This window comes from Scyliorhinus torazame, chromosome 14 (assembly GCF_047496885.1).
Source record: "Scyliorhinus torazame isolate Kashiwa2021f chromosome 14, sScyTor2.1, whole genome shotgun sequence".
NCBI classification, from domain to species: Eukaryota; Metazoa; Chordata; class Chondrichthyes; order Carcharhiniformes; family Scyliorhinidae; genus Scyliorhinus; species Scyliorhinus torazame.
In genome coordinates this window covers 223,620,236-223,646,884 of record NC_092720.1, presented here as the reverse complement: position 1 = coordinate 223,646,884, position 26,649 = coordinate 223,620,236, and the positions used below count along the sequence as shown (strand labels likewise).

General features: G+C 50.7%; 1 protein-coding gene and 1 long non-coding RNA gene across 3 annotated transcripts in view; one reads left to right on the top strand and one right to left on the bottom strand.

Moving 5' to 3' along the window:
* LOC140390577 (uncharacterized) overlaps positions 1-26,649 on the bottom strand; it is a 61,325-nt gene that overhangs the window by 6,286 nt on the left and 28,390 nt on the right. The window contains exon 2 of the long non-coding RNA XR_011934661.1: positions 1,534-1,717. This is a non-coding gene — a long non-coding RNA (uncharacterized lncRNA). The remainder of the gene's footprint in view (positions 1-1,533; positions 1,718-26,649) is intronic.
* On the top strand, positions 3,310-25,412 carry LOC140390575 (nuclear factor 7, brain-like). 2 transcript variants are annotated; one of them, XM_072475773.1, is made up of 6 exons: positions 3,310-3,712; positions 5,792-5,887; positions 5,963-6,196; positions 22,830-22,852; positions 22,939-23,054; positions 24,587-25,412. In XM_072475773.1, exons 1-6 carry the CDS (start codon positions 3,326-3,328, stop codon positions 25,132-25,134), a joined length of 1,404 nt encoding a protein of 467 aa, XP_072331874.1. In that variant the 5' UTR covers positions 3,310-3,325; the 3' UTR covers positions 25,135-25,412. The 2 variants fall into 2 exon arrangements, with proteins under 2 accessions (XP_072331874.1, XP_072331873.1); XM_072475772.1 differs by having other exon boundaries at positions 5,792-6,196.

Here is a 26,649-nt window from a genome sequence, read left to right as displayed (position 1 = left end):
CACACCACTCTTTCAGCCACGTGTTAACTTCCCTTATTCTTGCCTCCCTATGCCAATTTGCACGTGGCTCGAGTAGTAATCCGGAGACTATGACCCTTGAGGACCTGTTTTTTAATTTGAATCCTAGCTCTTTATAATCTCGAAACAGGTCCTCTTTCCTAGACTTGCCTATGTTGTTGGTACCGACATGGACCACAACAACTGGATCCTCCCCCTCCCTCTCCAGTATCCTTTCAAGCCGGTCAGAGATGTCCCGCACCCTAGCACCGGGCAGGCAACATACCACGCGGGACTCTTTATCCTGCTCACAAAGGATACTATCTATCCCCCTGATAATATAATCTCCTACAACTACAACTTGCCTATTTACTCCCTCCCCTTGAATGGCCTGCTGAACCATGGTGCCTTGGTCAGCTGACTCATCCTTCCTGCAACCCTGTTCGCCATCCACACAGGGAGCAAGTGCCTCATACCTGTTGGACAGAGTCAAGGGCTGAGGCTCCTGAGTTCCTGACTGCTGGTTCCCTTTACCTGCCTGACTTGCAGTCACACCCTGCTGTCCCTGGCCACTGGCAGGATTTAAACTACTTACTCTGACAGGTGTGACTGCCTCCTGAAACACAGTGTCCAGGTAAGTCTCCGCCTCCCGGATGTGCCTCAGTGTTTGAAGCTCAGACTCCAGCTCATCAACTCTGAGCCAGAGCTCTTCGAGCAGCCAACACTTACTGCAGATGTGGTCGCTGCAGCTCGCAATGGGATCTGCCAGCTCCCACATCAAGCAGCTCAAGCACATCACCTGACCAGCCATCACTAATTAATTAATTAGTTTTAATTTAAGTTTATGAGTTTAGCTGTGTTTTTTTTTTATTTGGGGCAGATTTGCTATCAACCAATCAGATCACAGCTTCCCTCTGACGTCACTTTTGGAAAAAAAACTGGAAAACAGGAAGTTACCGTCAGGTTTTTATACTCACAGAGACTGCTCCTCCTCCTCCGAACGGCTCCCAAAATTAGGCCCGAAGAAAGAGAGAGAGCAAAACAGTAGGGAAAAAGCACCTTCTCCCACTCTTCACCGAATTACCTCACTGCACCAAATTACCAAATTCTCACTCGGTCTGTATCTCTCTCTCACTCAGGCTGTGTGTCCTTGACCTGCGCAATGTTTACTAATGTGCGCTTTCTGTCTGTCTTTTATACAGACTTTAGGATGACTCACACTAAAACTTCAAAGAGAAGAATACAATGTGTACCTTTGTGCCCCTGAACAGGCCTCAGGTGACTGCCCGATAACTGCCTCTCAGCAATAAGGGTGGGGGCAGCTTCAGCCAATCAGACACTAATCTACACTGCACTTTTAACTGAAAAACAGCAAATTCACAACTAACTCTGGCCGTCACGTGAGAGCTCAATTGCCCCCTTAATTCAGGCTCAGCATGGGGCCTCGAGCAGCCAATTAGTACGAAAGAAAATGGTATAGCAGACCAACAAAACAAAACCCCAAAAAATAAATTTTAAACGGAGTCTTTTACGCACTTGGCCTTGATACCAGATTCTTTGGATGTTGCTTCGCCGTCCGTCCTTCTCGCCGTGTGACTGTAATTTCTGGCGGTCAAAGGTTTGACTTCTCGCCTTGTCCTCCGGCTCGAGCAGCGTCCGGCTCAGCAACCTCCCGCCGGACTACGCCAATTGTTAGAGGTGAAAATATTCACACGAAGGCCTGAGTATAAGTAAAAAAGCCATTTATTATGTCAGAATTCTGGGAGAAAAGGCCTGAGGCTCTGCAGCCTATTGACAGCACCTTCTCTCACTTGAGCTAAGGCTCACACGGGTTAATATACAGTCCCAGGGGCGGAATTAGATGTATTCTCATTTACATACAATCAATCAACTATATTCGCGTCACACTCCATTACATGCAGTCAATCAATTTTCATAGCATCCCAGTTATCACATATATGGTTAAAGTGGGTGTTGTCTTACTTGCCCCTAACTTCATGCAAAAGTCACTCAAGACTAACATAATGATGGCCTGTCTGCAGCTGGGGTCCTTGAGCTTATCAAGGACACATAGCATTTCTTGTTCTGTGAAGCTGTTATCAGCGGCTATTGAAATACTCCCTAAGTTCTCATGAGGTAGTTTCCACAGTTTGTAACTTATTGTTCAGGATTGTGACTAGTTCGGCCATTTTGTGTCTTTAGTATTACTTTAAAAGTTAACAGCCATTTTGTGTCCTTTCTGATATTAACAGCATTGTGTATACACTATCTATTTCTACAAATTGCCTCTTCTAAACAGGCATCTAAGCCAATGAGTACCTTTTGTCTCATCGGAACTATTCAAAAGTAATATGGGAGCACAAATGTAGTTACAGAACCACCTATAATTTATATCATAGTCCAGTATCACAAAATGCCCTCCAACAACGGAGGAGGAGAAATAGGCCATTCGCTCCAGCGAATCTGCTCCGCCACTCAATGACAACGGCACAATTGCTTCACAGCTCCAGGGTCCCAGGTTCGATTCCGGCTTGGGTCACTGTCTGTGCGGAGTCTGCACGTTCTCCCTGTGTGTGCGTGGGTTTCCTCCGGGTGCTCCGGTTTCCTCCCACAGTCCAAAGATGTGCAGGTTAGGTGGATTGGCCGCGATAAATTGCCCTTAGTGTCCAAAATTGCCCTTAGTGTCCAAAATTGCCCTTAGTGTTGGGTGGGGTTACTGGGTTATGGGGATAGGGTGGAGGTGTTGACCTTTGGTAGGGTGCTCTTTCCAAGAGCCGGTGCAAACTCGATAGGCCGAATGGCCTCCTTCTGCTCTGTAAATTCTATGATAATCTATGACATCACGACTGATCTGATGTGGTCTGGTCTAACCACATCCCATCAATGAATAAAAGAAATATATATTTTTTCTTAGATAAGGAGGCCAAAAATGCACACTGCTCCAGATGTGGTCTCCCCCAGACCCTGTACAGCTGCAGTAAGATATCCCTGCTCCTGCACTCAAATCCTCTCGCAATGAAGGCCAACATACCATTTCCAATTTGGTACCTGAATCTTATTAACCCTGTGCCAATTACTTGTGGTTCCAATAGTAATCCAGAGATTATTATCTTTTTGGTTTCTGCTTTTTAATTTAGCGCCTACCTGTTCATACTCCCTTTGCAGAACCTCTGTTCCTGTTCTTCCTGTGTTGTCGGTACCCACGTGGACCACGACAACTGGATCTTTACCCTCCAACTGCAAAGCAGAAACAGGTCCGACAGGTAATGTGATCTGGAAACACCCCAACCCAGCCACATTCCTTCACCTGCCCTCGCCAGACGTGCAAATGGCGTCCAGTACAGAGGCTGAGATCTTTGCCGAGGAGCTGGTCTGCCCCATTTGCCTCGAATTCTTCAGCGACCCGGTGACACTGCAGTGCAGCCACACCTTCTGCCGGCCCTGCATCACCCAGTGTCGGTACGGCCAAAGTCAGGAGTCCTGCCCCGAATGCCGGGGGTCCTTCAGCCAGCGGGACCTGCGCAGCAGCCGTGCGCTGAGGAACCTGTCGGAGAAAGCCCGCCGTTTGAGCCTGGGGGGTGAGACGGGAAGTCTGCCCAGCGACGAGGGACGGGCGCTCTGTCCCAGGAGTGAGCAGCGACCCGTTTACCTGGCCCGCAGACGTGTCCCCGAGCACGGCAATCACGCAAAGGCTTCGTCAAGGGAATGGATTGAGGTCTGTAAAGATGCATGATGCACGCTCACGCTCACGCTCACACTCACACTCACACTCACACTCACACTCACTCACACACACTCACACTCACACACACTCACACACGCTCGCACTCACACTCACACTCACACTCACACTCACACTCACACACACTCACACACACTCACGCACACACTCACACTCACCCACACACTCACACTCACCCACACACACACACACTCACACTCACACACGCACACACTCACACACGCATGCACAAAAAACACACACTCACACACAAACACGCAGTCACGCGCACATTCACACACATGACTCAAACACTCACATACACACTCTCTCACACTCACTCACACGCAAAGCACACACTCACACGTGCGCGCGGGCTACGGATGGGTTTTTCCACCTTTCTGTGCTGGGTGTTGGAAAACGGTGTCTGTCTGGCTGGTGGGTTACTGGGGCCTATCGGATACTGCAGACCTTTCCGTTGATTCAGCCGCGAGAGGCAGGCCGGGTCTCTGACAGTGTCCCTACCTCTGAGAGCCTCCACGCTCCCCACCCGCCTGGCAGCCATATTCAAAACGCTCCCATGGTGTCCAGTGACCCGTGAGCCAGCCCTCCCCTCCCCGTCCTCGGTTACTCTCCCCTCCCTTCCTCTTCCCTCCCCTCCCCTCCCCTACCTCAAAGGAATTGAGGCCAGGGTCGAATTGAATGGCGGAGCTGGCTCGAGGGGCCGAATGGCCCACTCCTCATGTTTCTTCTGATCTTATGTCTTTTATGGCCCCGTGTTGTTTCTGGCGGCATTGCTGCTTCACAGCGCCTGGGTCCCAGGTTCGATTCCCGGCTTGGGTCACTGTCTGTGCGGAGTCTGCACCTTCTCCCCGTGTCTGCGCGGGTTTCCTCCGGGTGCTCCGGTTTCCTCCCACAGTCCAAAGACGTGCAGGTTCGTGGGGTTAGGGGGCTAGGAGGGGGGTTTGGACCTCGGTAGTGTGCTCTTTCAGAGGGTCAGTACAGAATCGATGCGCTGAGTGGCCTCCTTCTGCACTGTCGGGATTCTATAGCTATGGGTGAGCCGGAGAGATCCCACTGCACTATTGGAAGAGGTGCGGCGGGGGGAGGTGTGGGGCGGGCCGGGTAAACCATTCAGGACAGAGAGAAGGCGACGTTTCTTCCCCCAGAGAGCAGTGGGCCCGTCAACCCCCACGGGAAGGAGTTGAATCCAAAATATTCTGGGTTAAGATTCTCCGCTTCCCGATGCCAATTTTGTAATCGCTGATCGGGCGGAGAATCCATTTCTAGGGCTGAATCGAGGGCCTTGTTTCACGCCCCCTCCGAACCGGTGTCATGGAGGCGCGTGGTGTGCACCGCAGGCCATTGGGACTGCCTCTGGACGTCACAGGAATGCTCTCCCCCCCCCCCCCCCCCCGTGATGCTCCGCCCCCGACGGGCCGAGATCCCCACCGCAGGGTTGACGTGTGGCTCAGGAACCCGGCGTGGCGGCTGCGGACTGCGCCCAGCGCAGTCGGGCGGAAGCCGTGCTGCTACGGGGCGGGGGGGGGGCTTCAGCAAAGGCTGGGGGGGGGGTGTCCAGGGGGGGGGGGCACTGCCTGGCAGGTCGGGTCCACACAGGACCGGCGCCTTGTTGTACGGCTCGACCGCGGTCCAGGCAATTCTCCGGCCGTTTATTCCGCGGAGGTCGGGCTGTGTGGGAGGGCGCGGGCCACCAATTTTTTTTTTCCAACGTAAAAGGCCTCAGATCCTCCGCATTTAGCCTCGGAGTGTTTACAAGAAGCAGTTAGATATAGCACTGAGGGCGAAGGGGAGCAAAGGCTATGGGGAGAAAGCAGGATTAGGCTATTGAGTTGGATGATCAGCCATGATCGTGATGAATGGCGGAGCGGGCTCGAAGGGCCAAAAGGCCTCCTCCCATCTTCTATATTTCCATATCTGTGGGAGTTTGAAGTCCGCAAATTGTTTACCGTATGTCCGACAGTACAGTTAGCGATCGTACATCAACCGTGCATCATTGACTGGACGGTCCTTTGCTCGTGTTATAATCGAGAGTATTTTCGTTATGTGTAGGCCGAGCTCCTGTCGGCGATCGATTGCCTCAGGGGAGAAAGGGAGCGGCGTCGAGACGCTCAACGCCAACAAACGCACAACGTCTCCAGACTGAAGGTGAGGTGCTCCCGCTCCACCTCCCCCTGCCTTCCCCAGGTCCCGCTCTGTTACTCAATCCCCTTCGCTCCACAGGGGCAGGCCGACAGTCTGCAGGCCCACATTGCCTCCGAGTTCGAGAAAATGCATCGGACCCTGCGGGAGAGAGAGCAGCGTTTACTCCGGAATCTCCGGGAAGAGGAGGAGAGGCTCCTGCAACCCATGGAGGACGACCTCCGAGCGATCCGAGAGGACTTGGACTGGATTGAGCGGGAGCTGAGCGATGTCCAGGCACAGCTGGAGGGTCACGGCCTGGCTTCCTTTGCGCAGGTAAACTCTGTTATTGAACTCAGCTCAGTAAAACAATAAATCAAATTCAGCTCGATGGTCCAGAACGTTTGACAACCAATTATTGGTTCGCAACTGATATAAGGGCAATCTTGTGGGTGTCGCCCCTTCAACTGGCGATGTGTGAGAGAAAGTGCGAGTGAGGGAGGGAGAGAGGGTGTGAGCGAGAGAGAGAGAAAGAGAGAGTGTGTGTGAGAGAGAAAGAGAGAATGTGTCTGTGTGAGAGAGAGAGAATGTGTGTGTAAGAGAGAGAGAGTGCGAGAGAGAGAGTGTGTGTGTGAGAGACAGAGAAGGAGAGAGTGTGTGTGAGAGAGATAGAGAAAATGTGTGTGAGAGAGAGAAAGAGAGAATGTGTGTGAGAGAGAGAATGTGTGTGTAAGAGAGAGAGTGAGAGAGAGAGAGAGAGAATGTGTGTGAGAGAGAGAATGTGTGTGTAAGAGAGAGAGTGAGAGAGAGAAAGAGAGAATGTGTGTGTGAGAGAGAGAATGTGTGTGTGAGAGAGAAAGAGAGAATGTGTGTGTAAGGGACAGAGAGTGTGAGAGAGAGAAAGAGAGAATGTGTGTGTGAGAGAGCGAAAGAGAGAATGTGTGTGTAAGGGACAGAGAGTGTGAGAGAGCGAAAGAGAGAATGTGTATGTAAGAGAGAGAGAATGTGTGTGTAAGAGAGAGAGAGTGCGAGGGAGAGTGCTAAATTGGGGGAAGAACAACTGTACCAAAATTCAGCAGGAGCTGGGGAATGTGGACTGGGAGCAGCTGTTTGAAGGTAAATTCACATTTGATATTATAGAATGTACAGTGCAGAAGGAGGCCATTGGGCCCATCGAGTCTGCACCGGCTCTTGGAAAGAGCACCCTACCCAAGGTCAACACCTCCACCCTATCCCCATAAACCAGTAACCCCACCCAACACTAAGGGCAATTTTTGACACTAAGGGCAATTTATCATGGCCAATCCACCTAACATGCACATCTTTGGACTGTGGGAGGAAACCGGAGCACCCGGAGGAAACCCACGCACACACGGGGAGGATGTGCAGACTCCGCACAGACAGTGACCCAAGCCGGAATCAAACCTGGGACCCTGGAGCTGTGAAGCGATTGTGCTATCCACAATGCTACCGTGCTGCCCTTACGTGGGAGGCTTTTAAAGAGAGGTTGATTAGAGTGCAGGACAGACACGTCCCTGTGAAAATGAGGGATAGAAATGGCAAGATTAGGGAACCATGGATGACAGGTGAAATTGTGAGACTAGCTAAGAGGAAAAAGGAAGCATACATAAGGTCTAGGCGACTGAAGACAGACAAAGCTTTGGAAGAATATCGGGAATGTAGGACCAATCTGAAGCGAGGAATCAAGAGGGCTAAAAGGGCTCATGAGATATCTTTAGCAAACAGGGTTAAGGAAAATCCCAAAGCCTTTTATTCATATATAAGGAGCAAGAGGTTAACTAGAGAAAGGGTTGGCCCACTCAAGGACAAAGGAGGAAAGTTATGCGTGGAGTCAGAGAAAATGGGTGAGATTCTTAACGAGTACTTTGCATCGGTATTCACCGAGGTGAGGGACATGATGGATGTTGAGGTTAGGGATGGATGTTTGATTACTCTAGGTCAAGTCGGCATAAGGAGGGAGGATGTGTTGGGTATTCTAAAAGGCATTAAGGTGGACAAGTCCCCAGGTCCAGATGGGATCTAGCCCAGGTTACTGAGGGAAGTGATGCACAATCAATACACTCGAGACAAAGAGGAATCATATCTAATCGGCTTTAATCAGCTAGAACTGTACCCAGCAGCGATGATACAGAAAGTGAAGGCTGCTGGGATGGCATCGGTTCTTAGCCCCACCCTGAGAGGTGGGGTATATGTACATTATCCAATGGGAGACCCCTAGGTCAAGCCAATGGTCATTCACCTCTCAGATACTGCAATACCTGGTATTACCACAGGAAGTGAGAGAGGAAATAGCTGGGGTCTTAACAGATATATTTGCAGCATCCTTGTACATGGGTGAGGTACCGGAGGACTGGAGAATTGCTAATGTTGTCTCCTTGTTTAAGAAGGGTAGCAGGGATAATCCAGATAATTGTAGACCGGTGAGCCTGATGTCAGTGGTAGGGAAGCTGCTGAGAAGATACTGAGGGATGGGATCTATTCCCCTTTGGAAGAAAATGGGCTGATCAGTGATAGGCAACATGGTTTTGTGCAGGGAAGGTCAAGTCTTACCAACTTAATAGAATTCTTTGAGGAAGTGACAAAGTTAATTGATGAGGGAAGGGCTGTAGATGTCATATACATGGACTTCAGTAAGGCATTTGATAAGGTTTCCCATGGTAGGCTGATGGAGAAAGTGAAGTCTCATGGGGTTCAGGGTGTACTAGCTAGATGGATAAAGAACTGGCTGGCAACAGGAGACAGAGAGTAGTGGTGGAAGGGAGTGTCTCAGAATGGAGAAAGGTGACTAGTGGTGTTCCACAGGGATCCGTGCTCGGACCACTGTTGTTTGTGATATACATAAATGATCTGGACGAAGGTATAGGTGGTCTGATTAGCAAGTTTGCAGATGACACTAAGATTGGTGAAGTTGCAGATAGCGAGGAGGACTGTCAGAGAATACAGCAAAATATAGATAGATTGGAGAGTTGGGCAGAGAAATGGCAGATGGAGTTCAATCCAGGCAAATGCGAGGTGATGCATTTTGGAAGATCTAATTCAAGAGCGGACTATACGGTCAATGGAAGAGCCCTGGGAAAATTGATGTACAGAGAGATCTGGGAGTTCAGGTCCATTGTACCCTGAAGGTGGCAACGCAGGTCGATAGAGTGGTCAAGAAGGCATACAGCATGCTTGCCTTCATCGGACGGGGTATTGAGTACAAGAGTCAGCAGGTCATGTTACAGTTGTATAGGACTTTGGTTAGGCCCCATTTGGAATACTGCGTGCAGTTCTGGTCGCCACATTACCAGAAGGATGTGGATGCTTTAGGGAGGGTGCAGAGGAGGTTCACCAGGATGTTGCCTGGTATGGAGGGCGCTCGCTATGAGGAGAGGTTGAGTAGATTAGGATTATTTTCATTAGAAAGACGGAGGTTGAGGGGGAACCTCATTGAGGTCGAGAAAATCATGAGAGGTGTGGACAGGGTGGATAGCAACAAGCTTTTTCCCAGAGTGGGGGACTCAATTACAAGGGGTCACGATTTCAAGGTGAGAGGGGGAAAGTTTAAGGGAGATGTGCGTGGAAAGATCTTTACGCAGAGGGTGGTGGGTGCCTGGAACGCATTGCCGGCGAAGGTGGTAGAGGCGGGCACGATAGCGCCTTTTAAGATGTACCTCGACAGATACATGAACGGGCGGGGAGCAGAGGGATACAGATCCTTAGAAAATAGGCGACAGCTTTAGATAAAGGATCTGGATCGGCGCAGGCTGGGAGGGCCGAAGGGCCTGTTCCTGTGCTGTAATTTTCTTTGTTCCTCTTTGAGAGTGAGGGTGTGTGTGTGAGAGAGAGGGAAAGAGAGAATGTGTGTGAGAGAGAGAAAGAGAGAATGTGTGTGTGTGTGAGAGAGAGAGAGAATGTGAGAGTGAGAGAGAGAGTGTGCGAGAGAGAGAAAGAGTGTGCGAGAGAGAGAGAGAGTGTGCGAGAGAGAGAGTGTGCGAGAGAGAGACAGTGTGCGAGAGAGAGAGAGTGTGCGAGAGAGCGTGAGAGAGAGAGAGTGTGCACGAGAGGGAGGGAGAGAGAGAGAGTGTGCACGAGAGGGAGGGAGAGAGAGAGTGTGCGTGAGAGAGAGAGAGAGTGTGCGAGAGGGAGAGAGAGAGTGTGCGAGAGAGAGAGTGTGCGAGAGAGAGAGTGTGCGAGAGAGAGTGTGCGAGAGAGAGAGAGAGCGTGTGAGAGAGGGAGAGTGCGCGAGAGAGTGTGAGAGAGATAGTGTGTGCGCGAGAGGGAGAGAGAGAGTGCGCGAGAGGGAGAGAGAGAGTGCGCGAGAGGGAGAGAGAGAGTGTGCGAGAGAGAGAGAGTGTGCGAGAGAGAGAGAGTGTGCGAGAGAGAGAGAGTGTGCGAGAGAGAGTGTGCGCGAGAGAGAGTGCGAAAGAGGGAGAGAGCGTGTGAGAGAGAGAGTGTGTGCGCGAGAGGGAGAGAGAGAGTGCGCGAGAGGGAGAGAGAGTGCGCGAGAGGGAGGGAGAGTGTGTGAGAGAGAGAGAGAGAGTGTGTGAGAGAGGGAGAGAGAGAGTGTGCGAGAGGGAGAGTGAGAGTGTGCGAGAGGGAGAGTGAGAGAGTGAGAGTGTGCGAGAGAGTGAGAGTGTGCGAGAGAGAGAGTGCGCGAGAGGGAGAGAGAGTGTGTGTGAGAGAGAATGTGCGAGAGAGTGAGAGAATGTGCGAGAGAGAGAGAGTGCGCGAGAGGGAGAGAGAGAGTGCGCGAGAGGGAGAGAGAGAGTGCGCGAGAGAGAGAGTGCGCGAGAGAGAGAGAGTGCGCGAGAGAGAGAGAGTGCGCGAGAGAGAGAGAGAGTGCGCGAGAGAGAGAGAGAGTGCGAGAGAGAGCGAGAGTGCGAGAGAGAGTGCGAGAGAGAGAGAGTGCGAGAGAGAGCGAGTGTGTGAGAGAGAGAGAGTGTGTGAGAGAGAGATGTTCTCTGTATGTATGGATGGCGATGTCTTTCTGGTAGAAATGATCAGACAACATACGGCTTTGTGAATGAACAAAACTGTTTATTAACCCACTAAAACACTAAAGGGTTTCTATGATGTCTACTGTGATTACTGTTGGATAATATCGCTAAGTACAAATAACTGTGATTAACTAATATTAATTACCATTGACTAAGGAGCTAGTTGATATGCGCATGGGCTCTGTGCCTCCTCTCCACATTCTGCTTCACATGTGTCTGTGTTCCAGTAACATTCTCCTGTCGCCACGCCACCTATCTCCGGATGCTAGAATTGTAATCTATAAATAACATGACATGTGTGAGTGTCTGTGTGTGTGTGTGTGTGTCTATCTGATGTGTGTATCTGTGTGCATGTGTCTGTCTGTGATAGCGTATCTGTGTGTGTGTCTGTGTGTGAGAGTGTGTCTATCTGATGTGTGTATCTGTGTGTGTGTCTGTGTGTGAGAGTGTGTCTATCTGATGTGTGTGTCTGTGTGTGTGTCTGTGTGTGAGAGTGTGTCTATCTGATGTGTGTATCTGTGTGTGTGTCTGTGTGTGTGTCTATGTGTGTGAGTGTGTCTATCTGATGTGTCTATCTGATGTGTGTGTCTGTGTGTGTGTCTGTCTGTGATAGCGTATCTGTGTGTGTGTCTGTGTGTGAGAGTGTGTCTATCTGATGTGTGTATCTGTGTGTGTGTCTGTGTGTGAGAGTGTGTCTATCTGATGTGTGTGTCTGAGTGTGAGAGTGTGTCTATCTGATGTGTGTATCTGTGTGTGTGTCTGTGTGTGAGAGTGTGTCTATCTGATGTGTGTATCTGTGTGTGAGAGTGTGTCTATCTGATGTGTGTATCTGTGTGTGTGTGTCTGTGTGTGAGAGTGTGTCTATCTGATGTGTGTATCTGTGTGTGTGTCTGTGTGTGAGAGTGTGTCTATCGGATGTGTGTGTCTGTCTGTGATAGCGTATCTGTGTGTGTCTGTGTGTGTGTCTGTGATAGCGTATCTGTGTGTGTGTGTGTCTGTGTGTGAGAGTGTGTCTATCTGATGTGTCGATCTGATGTGTGTGTCTGTGTGTGTGTCTGTCTGTGAGAGTGTGTCTATCTGATGTGTGTGTCTGTGTGTGTGTCTGTGTGTGTGTGTCTATCTGATGTGTGTATCTGTGTGTGTGAGAGTGTGTCTATCTGATGTGTGTATCTGTGTGTGTGTCTGTGTGTGAGAGTGTGTCTATCTGATGTGTGTATCTGTGTGTGTGTCTGTGTGTGTGTGTCTATCTGATGTGTGTATCTGTGTGTGTGAGAGTGTGTCTATCTGATGTGTGTATCTGTGTGTGTGTCTGTGTGTGAGAGTGTGTCTATCTGATGTGTGTATCTGTGTGTGTGTCTGTGTGTGAGAGTGTGTCTATCGGATGTGTGTGTCTGTCTGTGATAGCGTATCTGTGTGTGTCTGTGTGTGTGTCTGTGATAGCGTATCTGTGTGTGTGTGTGTCTGTGTGTGAGAGTGTGTCTATCTGATGTGTCGATCTGATGTGTGTGTCTGTGTGTGTGTCTGTCTGTGAGAGTGTGTCTATCTGATGTGTGTGTCTGTGTGTGTGTCTGTGTGTGTGTGTCTATCTGATGTGTGTATCTGTGTGTGTGAGAGTGTGTCTATCTGATGTGTGTATCTGTGTGTGTGTCTGTGTGTGAGAGTGTGTCTATCTGATGTGTGTATCTGTGTGTGTGTCTGTGTGTGTGTGTCTATCTGATGTGTGTATCTGTGTGTGTGAGAGTGTGTCTATCTGATGTGTGTATCTGTGTGTGTGTCTGTGTGTGAGAGTGTGTCTATCTGATGTGTGTATCTGTGTGTCTGTCTGTGTGTGAGAGTGTGTCTAAAAGATGTGTGAATCTGTGTGTGTGTCTGTGTGTGAGAGTGTGTCTATCTGATGTGTGTATCTGTGTGTGTGTCTGTGTGTGTGTGTCTATCTGATGTGTGTATCTGTGTGTGTGTGTGTGTGTCTATCTGATGTGTGTATCTGTGTGTGTGTCTGTGTGTGTGAGTGTGTCTATCTGATGTGTGTATCTGTGTGTGTGTCTGTGTGTGTGTGTCTGTGTGTGAGAGTGTGTCTATCTGATGTGTGTATCTGTGTGTGTGTCTGTGTGTGTGTGTCTGTGTGTGAGTGTGTCTATCTGATGTGTGTATCTGTGTGTGTGTCTGTGTGTGAGAGTGTGTCTATCTGATGTGTGTATCTGTGTGTGTGTCTGTGTGTGAGAGTGTGTCTATCTGATGTGTGTGTCTGTGTGTGTGTCTGTGTGTGAGAGTGTGTCTATCTGATGTGTGTGTCTGTGTGTGTGTGTCTGTGTGTGTGTGTCTGTGTGTGAGAGTGTGTCTATCTGATGTGTGTATCTGTGTGTGTCTGTGTGTGTGTGTCTGTGTGTGTGTGTCTGTGTGTGAGAGTGTGTCTATCTGATGTGTGTATCTGTGTGTGTGTCTGTGTGTGAGAGTGTGTCTATCTGATGTGTGTGTCTGTGTGTGTGTATCTGTGTGTGTGTGTCTGTGTGTGAGAGTGTGTGTATCTGATGTGTGTATCTGTGTGTGTGTGACTGTGTGTGTGTCTGTGTGTGCAGCAGCCTGTCTATCCACGCACATTCCTGGCCATTTTACCACTTCACCTTCACAAATGTTGAACAGTAGTTCTCCGATGCTGAGAGCTTTGTGTGACAGGTCTAACTATACCTCCGCTCGAATTGCTGAACATCGAACATTCCAGCGCAGTACAGGCCCTTCGGCCCTCGATGTTGCGCCGACCTGTGAAACCACTCTAAAGCCCATCTACACTATTCCCTTATCGTCCATATGTTTATCCAATGACCATTTGAATGCCCTTAGTGTTGGCGGGTCCACTACTGTTGCAGGCAGGGCATTCCACACCCTTACTACTCTCTGAGTAAAGAAACTACCTCTGACATCTGTCCTATATCTATCTCCCCTCAATTTAAAGCTTTGTCCCCTCGTGCTAGACATCACCACCCGAGGAAAAAGGCTCTCACTGTCCACCCTATCCAATCCTCTGATCATCTTGTATGCCTCAATTAAGTCACCTCTTAACCTTCTTCTCTCTAACGAAAACAGCCTCAAGTCCCTCAGCCTTTCCTCACAAGATCTTCCCTCCATACCAGGCAACATTCTGGTAAATCTCCTCTGCACACTTTCCAATGCTTCCACATCCTTCCTATAATGCGGCGACCAGAATTGCACGCAATACTCTAAATGCGGCCGTACCAGAGTTTTGTACAGCTGCAACATGACCTCATGGCTCCGAAACTCAATCCCTCTACCAATAAAAGCTAACACACCGTACGCCTTCTTAACAACCCTCTCAACCTGGGTGGCAACTTTCAGGGATCTATGTACATGGACACCGAGATCTCTCTGCTCATCCACACTGCCAAGAATCTTACCATTAGCCCAGTACTCTGTTGTTATAACCTGCCTGCTTACCATTGGCTGGGGACTAATGACAATCCCACAATCCTGTGGGAGTATGAGCTTCCCCAATGAGGGGGGGCGGAGAAACCATTAGTAACTGGGCGGAGAGATGGCAGATGGAGTTTAATCCGGACAAATGTGAGGTAATGCATTTTGGAAGGGCTAATGCAGGTAGGGAATATACAGTGAATGGTAGAACCCTCAAGAGTATTGAAAGTCAAAGAGATCTAGGAGTACAGGTCCACAGGTCATTGAAAGGGGCAACACAGGTGGAGAAGGTAGTCAAGAAGGCATACGGCATGCTTGCCTTCATTGGCCGGGGCATTGAGTATAAGAATTGGCAAGTCATGTTGCAGCTGTATAGAACCTTAGTTAGGCCACACTTGGAGTATAGTGTTCAATTCTGGTCGCCACACTACCAGAAGGATGTGGAGGCTTTAGAGAGGGTGCAGAAGAGATTTACCAGAATGTTGCCTGGTATGGAGGGCATAAGCTATGAGGAGCGATTGAATAAACTTGGTTTGTTCTCTCTGGAACGAAGGAGGTTGAGGGGCGACCTGATAGAGGTATACAAAATGATGAGGGGCATAAACAGAGTGGATAGTCAGAGGCTTTTCCCCAGGGTAGAGGGGTCAATTACTAGGGGGCATAGGTTTAAGGTGAGAGGGGCAAGGTTTAGAGTAGATGTACGAGGCAAGTTTTTTACGCAGAGGGTAGTGGGTGCCTGGAACTCGCTACCGGAGGAGGTAGTGGAAGCAGGGACGATAGGGACATTTAAGGGGCATCTTGACAAATATATGAATAGGATGGGAATAGAAGGATACGGACCCAGGAAGTGTAGAAGATTGTAGTTTAGTCGGGCAGTATGGTCGGCGCGGGCTTGGAGGGCCGAAGGGCCTGTTCCTGTGCTGTACATTTCTTTGTTCTTTGTTCTTTGTTTAAACTACAAGTATAAATAAAGCTGGCCAGTTTGGAACCAGCAGGAATGTGTGTGCAGCAAGGGAAGTTGCTGCTGCTGTTATATATATGTTATTGTAAATAAATGTTATTACTTTGTATCCTTAAAAATCGTGCTGGATTCTTCGTGGCCCTCACAAAACTGGCGACGAGGGTTAAAGTGAATAGCTGAAGCCACCTCCCTGGATTTTTGTTGGATACAGGTTGGAAGTTGTTTTCTATTATACCATGCCTCTGTACGGACGTTTGGATGTTTTTGATGCTGCGCTGGAAAGCTGGAACCAATACACACAACGGATGCGTTACTATTTCCGGGCAAACAATATCACCGAAAACGAGAGCCAGGTGGTCATATTGCTCACCGCCTGCGGCCCGCATACGTTTGGGGTGATTAGGAGCCTTACGTACCCAGCTGCGCCGGACACCAGAACGTTTGATGAACTTGTGAATATAGTGGGGCAACACTTTAGCCCAACCCCGTCCACGATAGTCCAGCGTTACCGGTTTAATACCGCTGAGAGGACCCCTGGAGAATCCCTTGCTGATTTTCTATCCAGGCTACACAGGATTGCGGAGTACTGTGACTGGTGAGACCTTGTCAGAAATGTTACGCGACCGTTTGGTTTGCGGTATTAACAATGCAGCAACCCAGAGAAAGTTGTTAGCGGAGCCAACATTGACTTTTCAACAGGCCATTCAAATAGTCTTGTCCCGAGAGAGCGCAGAGCGAGGAGTACAGGAGCTACAGGGAATGGAAGTGCATGCCTTGGGGCGCAACCCCTTCCGTCCGAAAACGTCCCCCCGCACTCCTGCGGTACCTTGGGCGAGGCACCGTCCGGACCGATGCCAGTGGCCGTCGGACATTCCTCCCCGAAGGGAGCCTTCTCCAGAGCCAATGGATGAGGAGCCATGTCCGTGTCAGACTTGTAGGCGCCGACCCCGTCGCGGACGGCGGTCCTGGGGGCGCCAGAGGCGCTGTCGTTTCGACCGAAACAGCCCAGGGGCCGTAACTGGGACCAGCCCAGGGGCCGTACCTTCCATGTGGATGAACCTGCGGCGACTACTCCTGAGGACGTGGAGACGGAGGACGACTGCCTGCAGCTGCATTGTGTGGCAGCTCCCCGTGTGGCCCCCATTAAGGTGACAGTATGGGTCAATGGCCACCCGCTTGAGATGGAGTTGGACACTGGCGCAGCGGTCTCAGTGATCGCCCAGAGGACATTCGACCGCATCAAGCAGGGTATACAGACCCTTACACTAACTGACTCACAGGCCAGGTTGGCCACCTACACGGGGGAACCACTGGACATTGCAGGAACTACAATGACCCCTGTTGTCTATGGACGCCAGGAGGGGCGTTTCCCACTTATCGTGGTGCGCGGCCATGGGCCCAGCCTGTTGGGTCGGGACTGGTTGCGCCATTTGCGGTTGCAATGGCAGCACATCCTCCAAACAGTTTCTGGAGGGTTGACTGAGGTGCTAGGACGATACCCAGATGTATTCCAGCCTGGTTTGGGGAAAATAAAAGGGGCCGTAGCCCGTATCCAAGTTGAACCAGGAGCCACGCCGCGCTATTTCCGGGCGCGGCCAGTGCCTTACGCCTTGCTCGAGAAGGTAGAAGGGGAGCTCACTCGTTTGGAGAGTTGGGGTATTATCAGGCCCGTCCGTTTTGCTGACTGGGCAGCACCAATTGTACCTGTAATGAAGCCAGATGCCACAGTTCGCTTGTGTGGCGACTATAAACTTACAGTGAATACGGTTTCCCGACTCGACCGATATCCAATGCCTCGCATAGAGGATCTCTACGCGAAACTTGCAGGTGGACTCTCATTCACAAAATTAGATATGAGTCACGCCTACCTTCAGTTGGAGCTGGACCCTGCCTCCCGACCATATGTAACAATTAATACACACCGGGGCCTGTATGAATATACACGGTTGCCCTTTGGAGTATCCTCTGCCTGCGCAATTTTTCAACGTGTTATGGAGGGTATTTTGAGAGGTTTACCACGTGTGGCTGTCTACCTAGATGACGTGTTGATTACAGGGACGTCGGAGCAAGAGCATTTGGAAAATCTGGAGGCTGTCCTTAGACGCCTTTCGGAGGCTGGAGTCCGTTTACGCCACACAAAGTGCGTATTTCAGGCAAAAGAAGTAGTCTACCTAGGTTATCGGGTGGACCGCGAGGGTCTGCACCCCGTCGCAGAGAAGGTGCGTGCAATTCAACATGCCCCCACCCCGACTGACACTTCGCATCTTCGTTCTTTTCTCGGTCTCGTAAACTATTACGGGAAGTTCCTCCCCAATCTGGCAACTACGCTGACCCCCTTACACCTGCTGCTAAAGAAAAATCACACCTGGGTTTGGGGTCAGCCGCAAGAAACCGCTTTCCGGCGGGTAAAGCAACAATTGTCGTCGTCTGGGTTACTAACCCACTATGATCCTGGAAAACCTTTGCTCGTCACATGTGATGCACCCCCGTATGGTATTGGGGCTGTCCTGTCCCACAAGATGGAGAACGGGGCCGAGCGACCGATAGCTTTCGCCTCCCGCACATTGACTGCAGCGGAGAAGAAGTACGCGCAGATCGAGAAGGAGGGCCTGGCAGTGGTTTTCGCGGTGAAACGTTTCCACCAGTACGTGTATGGCCGCCATTTCACTATCGTGACTGATCATAAGCCTCTGCTGGGACTTTTCCGAGAGGATAAGCCAATACCGCCCATTGCTTCTGCACGGATCCAGCGCTGGGCTTTGTTGCTTGCTGCATACGAGTATTCTCTGGAGCACAAACCAGGTACGCAGATAGCGAATGCCGACGCACTGAGCCGATTGCCTTTATCGACCGGCCCCATGTCGACCCCCACGACCGGTGAGGTGGTTGCAACCCTAAATTTTATGGACACCTTGCCTGTCACGGCATCACAGATCCGTGAGTGGACCCAGACGGAGCCAGTCCTGTCAAAGGTTCGGCACATAGTCCTGTATGGTGGGCAGCATAGACAGCTCCCAGGCGAGTTGCGGGCATTTTCCTCCAAGCTGTCAGAATTCAGCGTGGAAGACGGCATCCTCTTGTGGGGGACGCGTGTGGTTGTCCCGGAAAAAGGCCAGGAGCTGATATTATCAGACTTGCACAAAGGGTATCCGGGCGTGACCAAAATGAAAATGTTGGCCTGGAGTTATGTCTGGTGGCCAGGCCTCGACACCGACATTGAGAATGTGGCCCAAAACTGCTCCATTTGCCAGGAGCATCAGAAGCTTCCGCCGGCCGCGCCCCTACATCACTGGGAATGGCCAGGGCGGCCTTGGGCACGCTTGCATGCAGATTTCGCCGGCCCTTTTCAAGGATCCATGTTCCTTCTATTAATCGATGCCCAGTCTAAATGGCTAGAGGTGCATAAGATGCAGGCGACAACGTCCTGCGCAACAATTGAAAAGATGCGTTTGTCTTTTAGTACGCATGGCCTCCCCGAGGTGCTGGTCACGGATAACGGCACTCCATTCACGAGTGAGGAGTTTGCGAGGCTCACGAAGATGAACGGCATACGCCATATCCGCACTGCCCCTTACCACCCGGCTTCAAATGGGTTGGCAGAGCGCGCAGTGCAGACATTCAAAAGAGGCCTAAAGAAGCAGTCTTCCGGATCAATGGACACGAGACTGGCTCGCTTTTTGTTTACATACAGGACCACCCCCCATACGGTGACTGGGGTAGCTCCCGCAGAACTCCTAATGGGCCGGAGACTTCGCACCCGCCTTAGTATGGTTTTCCCGGACATTGGCGCAAAAGTACGCCGCACACAAGAACGGCAGGGACAGGGATTTTCTCGGCATCGTCCGATTCGGCAGTTTGCGCCCGGTGACCCAGTGTTCGTTCGGAATTTTGCTGGTGGTGCCCAGTGGGTTCCTGGTGTAATCTTTCGCCAAACGGGCCCTATATCTTACCAAGTGCAAGCCCAGGGTCGTCTCCAGCGAAAACATGTAGACCACGTCCGGTCCAGAAGATCATCCCCTCAAAAGATTCCCCGCCCCCGGAGCTCATTTCTCCAGCCGCAAAGACCAGAGACAAGGGAAGGTAGTCCTCACAATCTTCCACTGGTGCCTCACTCGAAGCCTGCGCAGGTCGTTACGGAACCGAATGGAGATAGAGACGCTGACATGACGGAGGCAACAGACTCTGACTCCAAGATGGAGACACAGGATGCATCAGAGGGAGAATCCTCGGGTCCACGGGCTGTGGATGTACAACCGTTGCGCCGTTCATCACGGAAGCGCCGGTCTCTGTCTCGTTACACGCCGCCTGATCCAGCGCCGCGTGCAAATGGTGTCCGGCCTGCGGCAAAACGAGTCCGACGCCCTCCTTCGCCAGGGTCTTCGGTGGATTCCTTGGACTTTGGGGGGAGGGATGTTATAACCTGCCTGCTTACCATTGGCTGGGGACTAATGACAATCCCACAATCCTGTGGGAGTATGAGCTTCCCCAATGAGGGGGGGGCGGAGAAACCATTAGCAGACTCCCTGTATAAATAAAGCTGGCCAGTTTGGAACCAGCAGGAATGTGTGCAGCAAGGGAAGTTGCTGCTGCTGTTATATATATGTTATTGTAAATAAATGTTATTACTTTGTATCCTTAAAACTCGTGCTGGATTCTTCGTGGCCCTCACAAAATCTGTCTTCCTGTTATTCCTTCCAAAATGAATCACCTCACACTTTTCTGCATTAAACTCCATTTGCCACCTCTCAGCCCAGCGCTGCAGCTTATCTATGTCCCTCTGTAACTTGTAACATCCTTCCGCACTGTCCACAACTCCACCGACTTTAGTGTCATCTGCAAATTTACTCATCCATCCTTCTACGCCCTCCTCCAGGTCATTTATAAAAATGATAAACAGCAGTGGCCCCAAAACAGATCCTTGTGGTACACCACTAGTAACTGGACTCCAGTCTGAACATATCCCATCAATCACCACCCTTTCAATCACCACCCTTTGTCTTCTTCCAACTAGCCAATTTCTGATCCAAACTGCTAAATCACCCTGAATCCCATGCTTCCGTATTTTCTGCAGTAGCCTACCGTGGGGAACATTATCAAACGCTTTACTGAAATCCATATACACCACATCAACTGCTTTACCCTCATCCACCTGTTTGGTCACCTTCTCAAAGAACTCAATAAGGTTTGTGAGGCACGACCTACCCTTCACAAAACCGTGTTGACTATCTCTAATCAAATTATTCCTTTCCAGATGATTATACATCCTATCTCTGATAAACCTTTCCAAGACTTTGCCCACAACAGAAGTAAGGCTCACTGGTCTATAATTACCAGGGTTGCCTCTACTCCCCTTCTTGAACAAGGGGACAACATTTGCTATCCTCCAGTCTTCTGGCACTATTCCTGTAGACAAAGATGACTTATAGATCAAAGCCAAAGGCTCAGCAATCTCCTCCCTAGCTTCCCAAAGAATCCTAGGATAAATCCCATCCGGTCCAGGTGACTTATCTATTTTCACACTTTCCAGAATTGCTAACATCTCCTCCTTACGAACCTCAAGCCCTTCTAGTCTAGTAGCCTGAATCTCAGTATTCTCCTCGACAACATTGTCTTTTTCCTGTGTGAATACTGACGAAAAATATTCATTTAGCACCTCTCCTATCTCCTCGGACTCCACGCACAACTTCCCACTACTGTCCTTGACTGGCCCTACTCTTACCCTAGTCATTCTTTTATTCCTGACATAATATTTAGAAAGCTTTAGGGTTATCCTTGATCCTACCTGCCAAAGACTTCTCATGTCCCCTTCTGGCTCTGCTTAGCTCTCTCTTTAGGTCCTTCCTAGCTAACTTGTAACTCTCGAGCGCCCTAACTGAACCTTCATGTCTCATCTTTACATAAGCCTCCTTCTTCCTCTTGACAAGTGTTTCGACTGCTTTAGTAAACCACGGTTCCCTTGCTCGACCACTTCCTCTCTGCCTGACAGGTACATACTTATCAAGGACACGCAGTAGCTGTTCCTTGAACAAGCTCCACATTTCCATTGTGCCCATCCCCTGCAGTTTTCCTCTCCATCCGATGCATCCTAAGTCTTGCCTCATCGCATCATAATTGCCTTTCCCCAGATATAACTCTTGCCCTGCGGTATATACCTATCCCTTTCCATCACTAAAGTAAACGTAATCGAATTGTGGTCACTATCACCAAAGTGCTCACCTACCTCCAAATCTAACACCTGTCCTGGTTCATTACCCAGTACCAAATCCAATACGGCCTCGCCTCTCGTTGGCCTATCTACATACTGTGTCAGGAAACCCTCCTGCACACAATGGAATGAAGTGACCCAACCTGCTTCCTAGGATTTATTAAGCAGAAAGCGTGAAAGCAAATCGGGCGATACGAGGTCAGGTTCACCACGAGATCCGTCACTCGGGTCAGTTTTAAGGATTGCCTGCAAGGGGTGAAGTGAGGGGGCGGGGTGGAGGAGGGGGGGGGGGGGGGTTTGAGGTTGAGGGAGGAAATTCCAGAAATGGGGGATGCTCAAGGGGCCGGCATTCCATAGCATCCCTACAGTGCAGAAGGAGGCCATTCGGCCCATCGAGTCTGCACCCACCCTGTCCCCGTAACCCCATCTCACCTTTTGGACACTAAGGGGCAATTGATCGTGGCCAATCCACCTAACCTGCACGTCTGTGAGCTGGAACTGGAGCACCCAGAGGAAACCCAGGCAGACACTGGGACCACGTGCAAACTCCGCAGTCACCCAGATAGCCAGGTCCAGAGGCACTGAGGGCAGCAACGCGCGCATCAGCAGCGGATGAGCCAAGGCAGGTGTTATGGGCCACGGTTTGGAGAACCCCAAAGTATATCATGGAGTTCACCTGACACATAACTTTTACTAGATTGTGGTATGGGGAGCACACGGCCCACTCTACAGGTGTGGGACAGCAGAAATTGAAAAGTATTTCTTAAAGCAAAATAATGTTTATTCCATGAACTCAAGTTAACCTTTCTAAAACAAACAGTGAACATCTGAGCAACCATCAATTCAAATACAACCCCCAAAGAATACAACACTAAGTAATCCTTAAACTTTCCTTTTAACATCTATAAGACATTAAAAAAAACTTTTAACAGAAGCACATCAGGTTTAAATTCTCTACTGAGAACAGTTATCACTCTGAATTCACCAAATGATCGAGAGATAGTCTTTACATGGCAGAGAGATCAACAGTACACCTTCTCTGGCTGGCTTCAGCTCCAACACTGAAACGAAACCAAAAAAACACAGACGCACCCAAGCTTTTCCTCAAAGTGAAACTAAAAACTGACGGACAGCCCAGCTCCACCCACACTCTGACATCACTGCAGTAACTCGAGCAGACAAACATTTCTTAAAGCGACATTCACTATAGCTATTCGATTTAACCCCCCCCCCCCCCATTTCTTAAAGGTACTCCCACATGACACAGGAGGGGTGTTGAGCAATACTACGGAGGTGGAAATAGGCGTTCTTAGCGGCGGTACGAATGTGGGGTTGGAAGGTCGCTTGTGACTGAAATGTAAATTCTGTCTCTTTCAGGGGGAACACCGGTGGAGGAAGAGGTAAGACACTGTTTTTAGCGACTTAAATTAAAACGAATTACCCTCAAGTTCCTCAAAAAAGACATTGAATCTTTCCCTCTTTCTAGAACGACAGATAACTATAAAAGCCTGCCACCAATCCAGGCGGATCTGTCGCTGGGAATATTCAAGGGTCCTTTGCAATATGCAGCTTTAAAAGAAATGATGATCACGATTAACCCTGGTGAGGAATGAAACCTTCTCCACGCTTTACCCGTAAAAACTGCAGCAGCTGAAAACCTTCGCTAGTGGAATATTTGGAATGCACAAGGCTGCTGTATAGGAACAGCAAGTGATTAGGGAAGCTAATCGAATGTTCTTGTTTATTGTGAGGTGGAACTGATTGAGGGGGAAGTAATCACACCAGGAGAGAGGTTATGCTTCAGTTGTAGAGGGCATTGGCGAGACCACATCTGGGGCATAGTGCGCAGTATTGGTCTCCTTATTTCAGGAAAGGTGTCGATGAGTTCGAAGCAGTTCAGAGAAGGTTCACCAGACTAACACCAGGATTGGGCGGGTTGTCTGATGAGGAAAGGTTGGAGAGGTTCGGTTTGTATCCGTTGGAGTTTAGAAGAGAGAGAGGCGACTTGATCGGAACCTTTAAGACCCTGAGGGGGTGCTGACGGGGTGGGTGTGGAGAGGACGATTCCTCTTGTGGGAGAATCTAGAACGAGGGGGTCACTGTTTAACAGGGGTCGCCCATTTAAGATGGAGATGAGGAGAATTATTTCCTCTCGGAGGGCGGTGAGTCTCTGGAACTCTCTTCCTCAAAAGGCGGTGGATGCAGAATCTCCGCTTATTTTTGACAGAGCTGGATAGATACTCGATTAACAAAAGGGGTGAAAGATTTCATTGAATTCCGACAGTGCAGAAGGAGGCATTCTGTCCAACAAATTAGTATTTTGTGCAAATATTTACTCAAGAATATTTACTCTCAACAAGGATAGTGCTATGTATATTATTGAGTGCCTCGATTATTCACTCCCCCCCCCCCCCCCCTCCGACGGACAGTGTCAGCCGCGTGCACCATCGACAAGGTTCACTGCGGGAACTCACCGAGGTTCAATCAATATGACGATTTATTCTCTCCCTCTTTCTCTCTCTCTCCCTCTCTTGCTCCCCCTCTCTCTCACCCTCTCTCTCTCTCTCACTCTCTCTTTCTCCCCTTCTCTCTCTCTCCCCTTCTCTCTCCCTCTCTCTCCCTCTTTCACCCCCGCTCTCTCCCTCTCTCTTTTCTCTCTCTCTCCCTCTCTCTCCCTCTCTCTCCCTCTCTCTCCCTCTCTCTCCCTCTCCCCCTCTCTCTCCCGCTCTCTCCCTCTCCCTCCATCTCTCCCCCTCTCCCGCTCTCTCCCTCCCTCTCCTTCTCCCTCTCTCCCTCTCCCCCCCCATCTCCCCCCCATCTCCCCCCCATCTCTCCCCCTCTCCCGCTCTCTCCCTCCCTCTCCTTCTCCCTCTCCCCCCCATCTCCCCCCATCTCCCCCCCAATCTCCCCCCAATCTCCCCCCCAATCTCCCCCCAATCTCCCCCCAATCTCCCCCAATCTCCCCCCAATCTCCCCCCAATCTCCCCCCAATCTCCCCCCAATCTCCCCCCCTCTCTCCCGCTCTCTCCCGCTCTCTCCCGCTCTTCCCCCCTCTTCCCCCCTCTCTCCCCCTCTCTCCCGCTCTCTCCCGCTCTCTCCCGCTCTCCCCATCTCTCCCCCTCTCTCCCCCTCAGCTCCAGCCCCGTTGACCCTCGATCCAAGGACTGCACATTGCCGCCTCTTCCTTTCCGAGGACCTGATGGAGGTGAGACACGGGGACTTCCGGCAACAGCTGCCTGAGACGCCGGAGCGATTCAGTCCTTACGTGTGTGTCCTGGCCAGCGAGGGCTTCACATCGGGGAGGCATTACTGGGAGGTGGCCGTGACGGACAAAACCAAGTGGGATGTCGGCGTGGCTCGGGAATCTGTCGACCGGAAGGGGAACGACGCTCCGACGCCTGACACCGGATATTGGATGGTGTGGCTGCGAAACGGGAGGGATTACTGGGCCGTCACCAGCCCTCGCACTCGCCTCTCCCCCAGGGCCAGGCCGCGGAAGATTGGGGTATTCCTGGACTACGAGGGGGGACAGGTGTCCTTCTACAATGCGGACGACATGTCCCATCTCCACACCTTCACCCACACCTTCACGGGGAGGCTTTTCCCCTACTTCAGCCCCTGTCTGAATGAAGGGGGGAGGAATTCTGAGCCCCTGCGAATTTGCTGCACAGCTTGGCTCTGATGGGGGATCTGCCCTCCCCCTATCCCCAGGACCCCACCTACCGTTACGACAGTCAGGGTCAATTTAGCGCGACCAAGGACACGAACCCCAAAACACTTTTAAAATTTAATTTGCAAAACTGTGAGGAGTTATGCTGCTGACAAATAGGGATATGGTATATTATAATCAACTTTATTCGTAACGCAGGATCAAACACATTAACATCACAGAAAATATCTTACAATTAACAGTTCAACAATACTTAACAATAAAAGGAAACGCTTGTAAGTTCTAACTGATCCCTTCTCTATCTCCAGTCGAGCAAAACCATCACAGGACAAACACCACTTGTAAAGGAAGTTAGCAAATACATGGAATCTTGCTGTCCTCTGGGTTGATATTCCTTGGAAAGACTGCTTGAAGAGAGCAAGAGATCCTTTCAGGAAACCAGCCTGCAGTTTCCTCGTGTCTGTGTCAGACTACTGCTTAGCCTGACAGCATTTGGCAAAAGCTCCTGCTCAGCTTGCTACAGACCTGGCTCCTCCCGTTACCGACATCATCTTTATCCCATTCCGGTCCCTTGACCTGCTTTAAAGTCGAAACAAAACCGGCGGCATTCTCCGCTCCTGAGACTAAGTGTTGACCCCGGAGTAGGATTCGCGGAGTTCTGCGACAGCAAAACTGGCGTCACCCCTGGACCACTTCAACAACCAGTGAGGGGCGAGCAGCCGCGTCACGTAAAACGCCCGGCCTCCACGAAATAAACGGCTGGGGAATCGCCGGGCCCGTGCGCGGCGACGAGCGGTAGCAGCGTCCAACATGGCACCGGCTGCGCCCGGGCCCGAATGGCCAGATAGTGCCCCCTTGGACACCCGCTCACCACCCCCCCCCCCCCCGTTCCCGCAGCCCTCGAAGAAGCCCCACCGGCCAGCAGCGCGGCTCCCGTCGGACTCTGGCCGCAGTGGATGCCGTTTCGGAGACGGCAGAGCACGTGAAACCTGCGTAAAACAGGCGCCAACCCCGATACCATCGCAAAAATGGATTTTCCGCCCGATAGCCGGTTGTGAAACCAGGATCGGGAAACGGAGATTCCCGCCCACAATGTTTTGGAGTCAGCCACTCCCTGCGATAGCGAATTCCACAGGCTCACCGCTCTCTGGGTCAAGACATTTCTCCGCATCTCTGTCCTAAGTGGTCTACCCCGAATCCTCAGACTGTGACCCTGGTTCTGGACACCCCCCACCATCGGGAACATCCTTCCTGCATCGACCCTGTCCACTCCTGCTAGAATTTTATAGATTTCCCCATAAAAACAGCCGAGCAGTAATGACCCAGAGAGTCATGTTTTTTTCTGTGATGTTGGTGGAGGGGTGAATGTTGGCCCAGACACTGGCGGGGAAACCCCCCCCCCCCACCACCGCACCTCTTCCAAATAGTGCAGTGGGATCTTTCAGAGCCACACATAGAACCCTGAGCCCCAGAATCCCGATAGTGCAGAAGGAGGCCAGTCTGTACTGACCCTCTGAAAGAGCACAC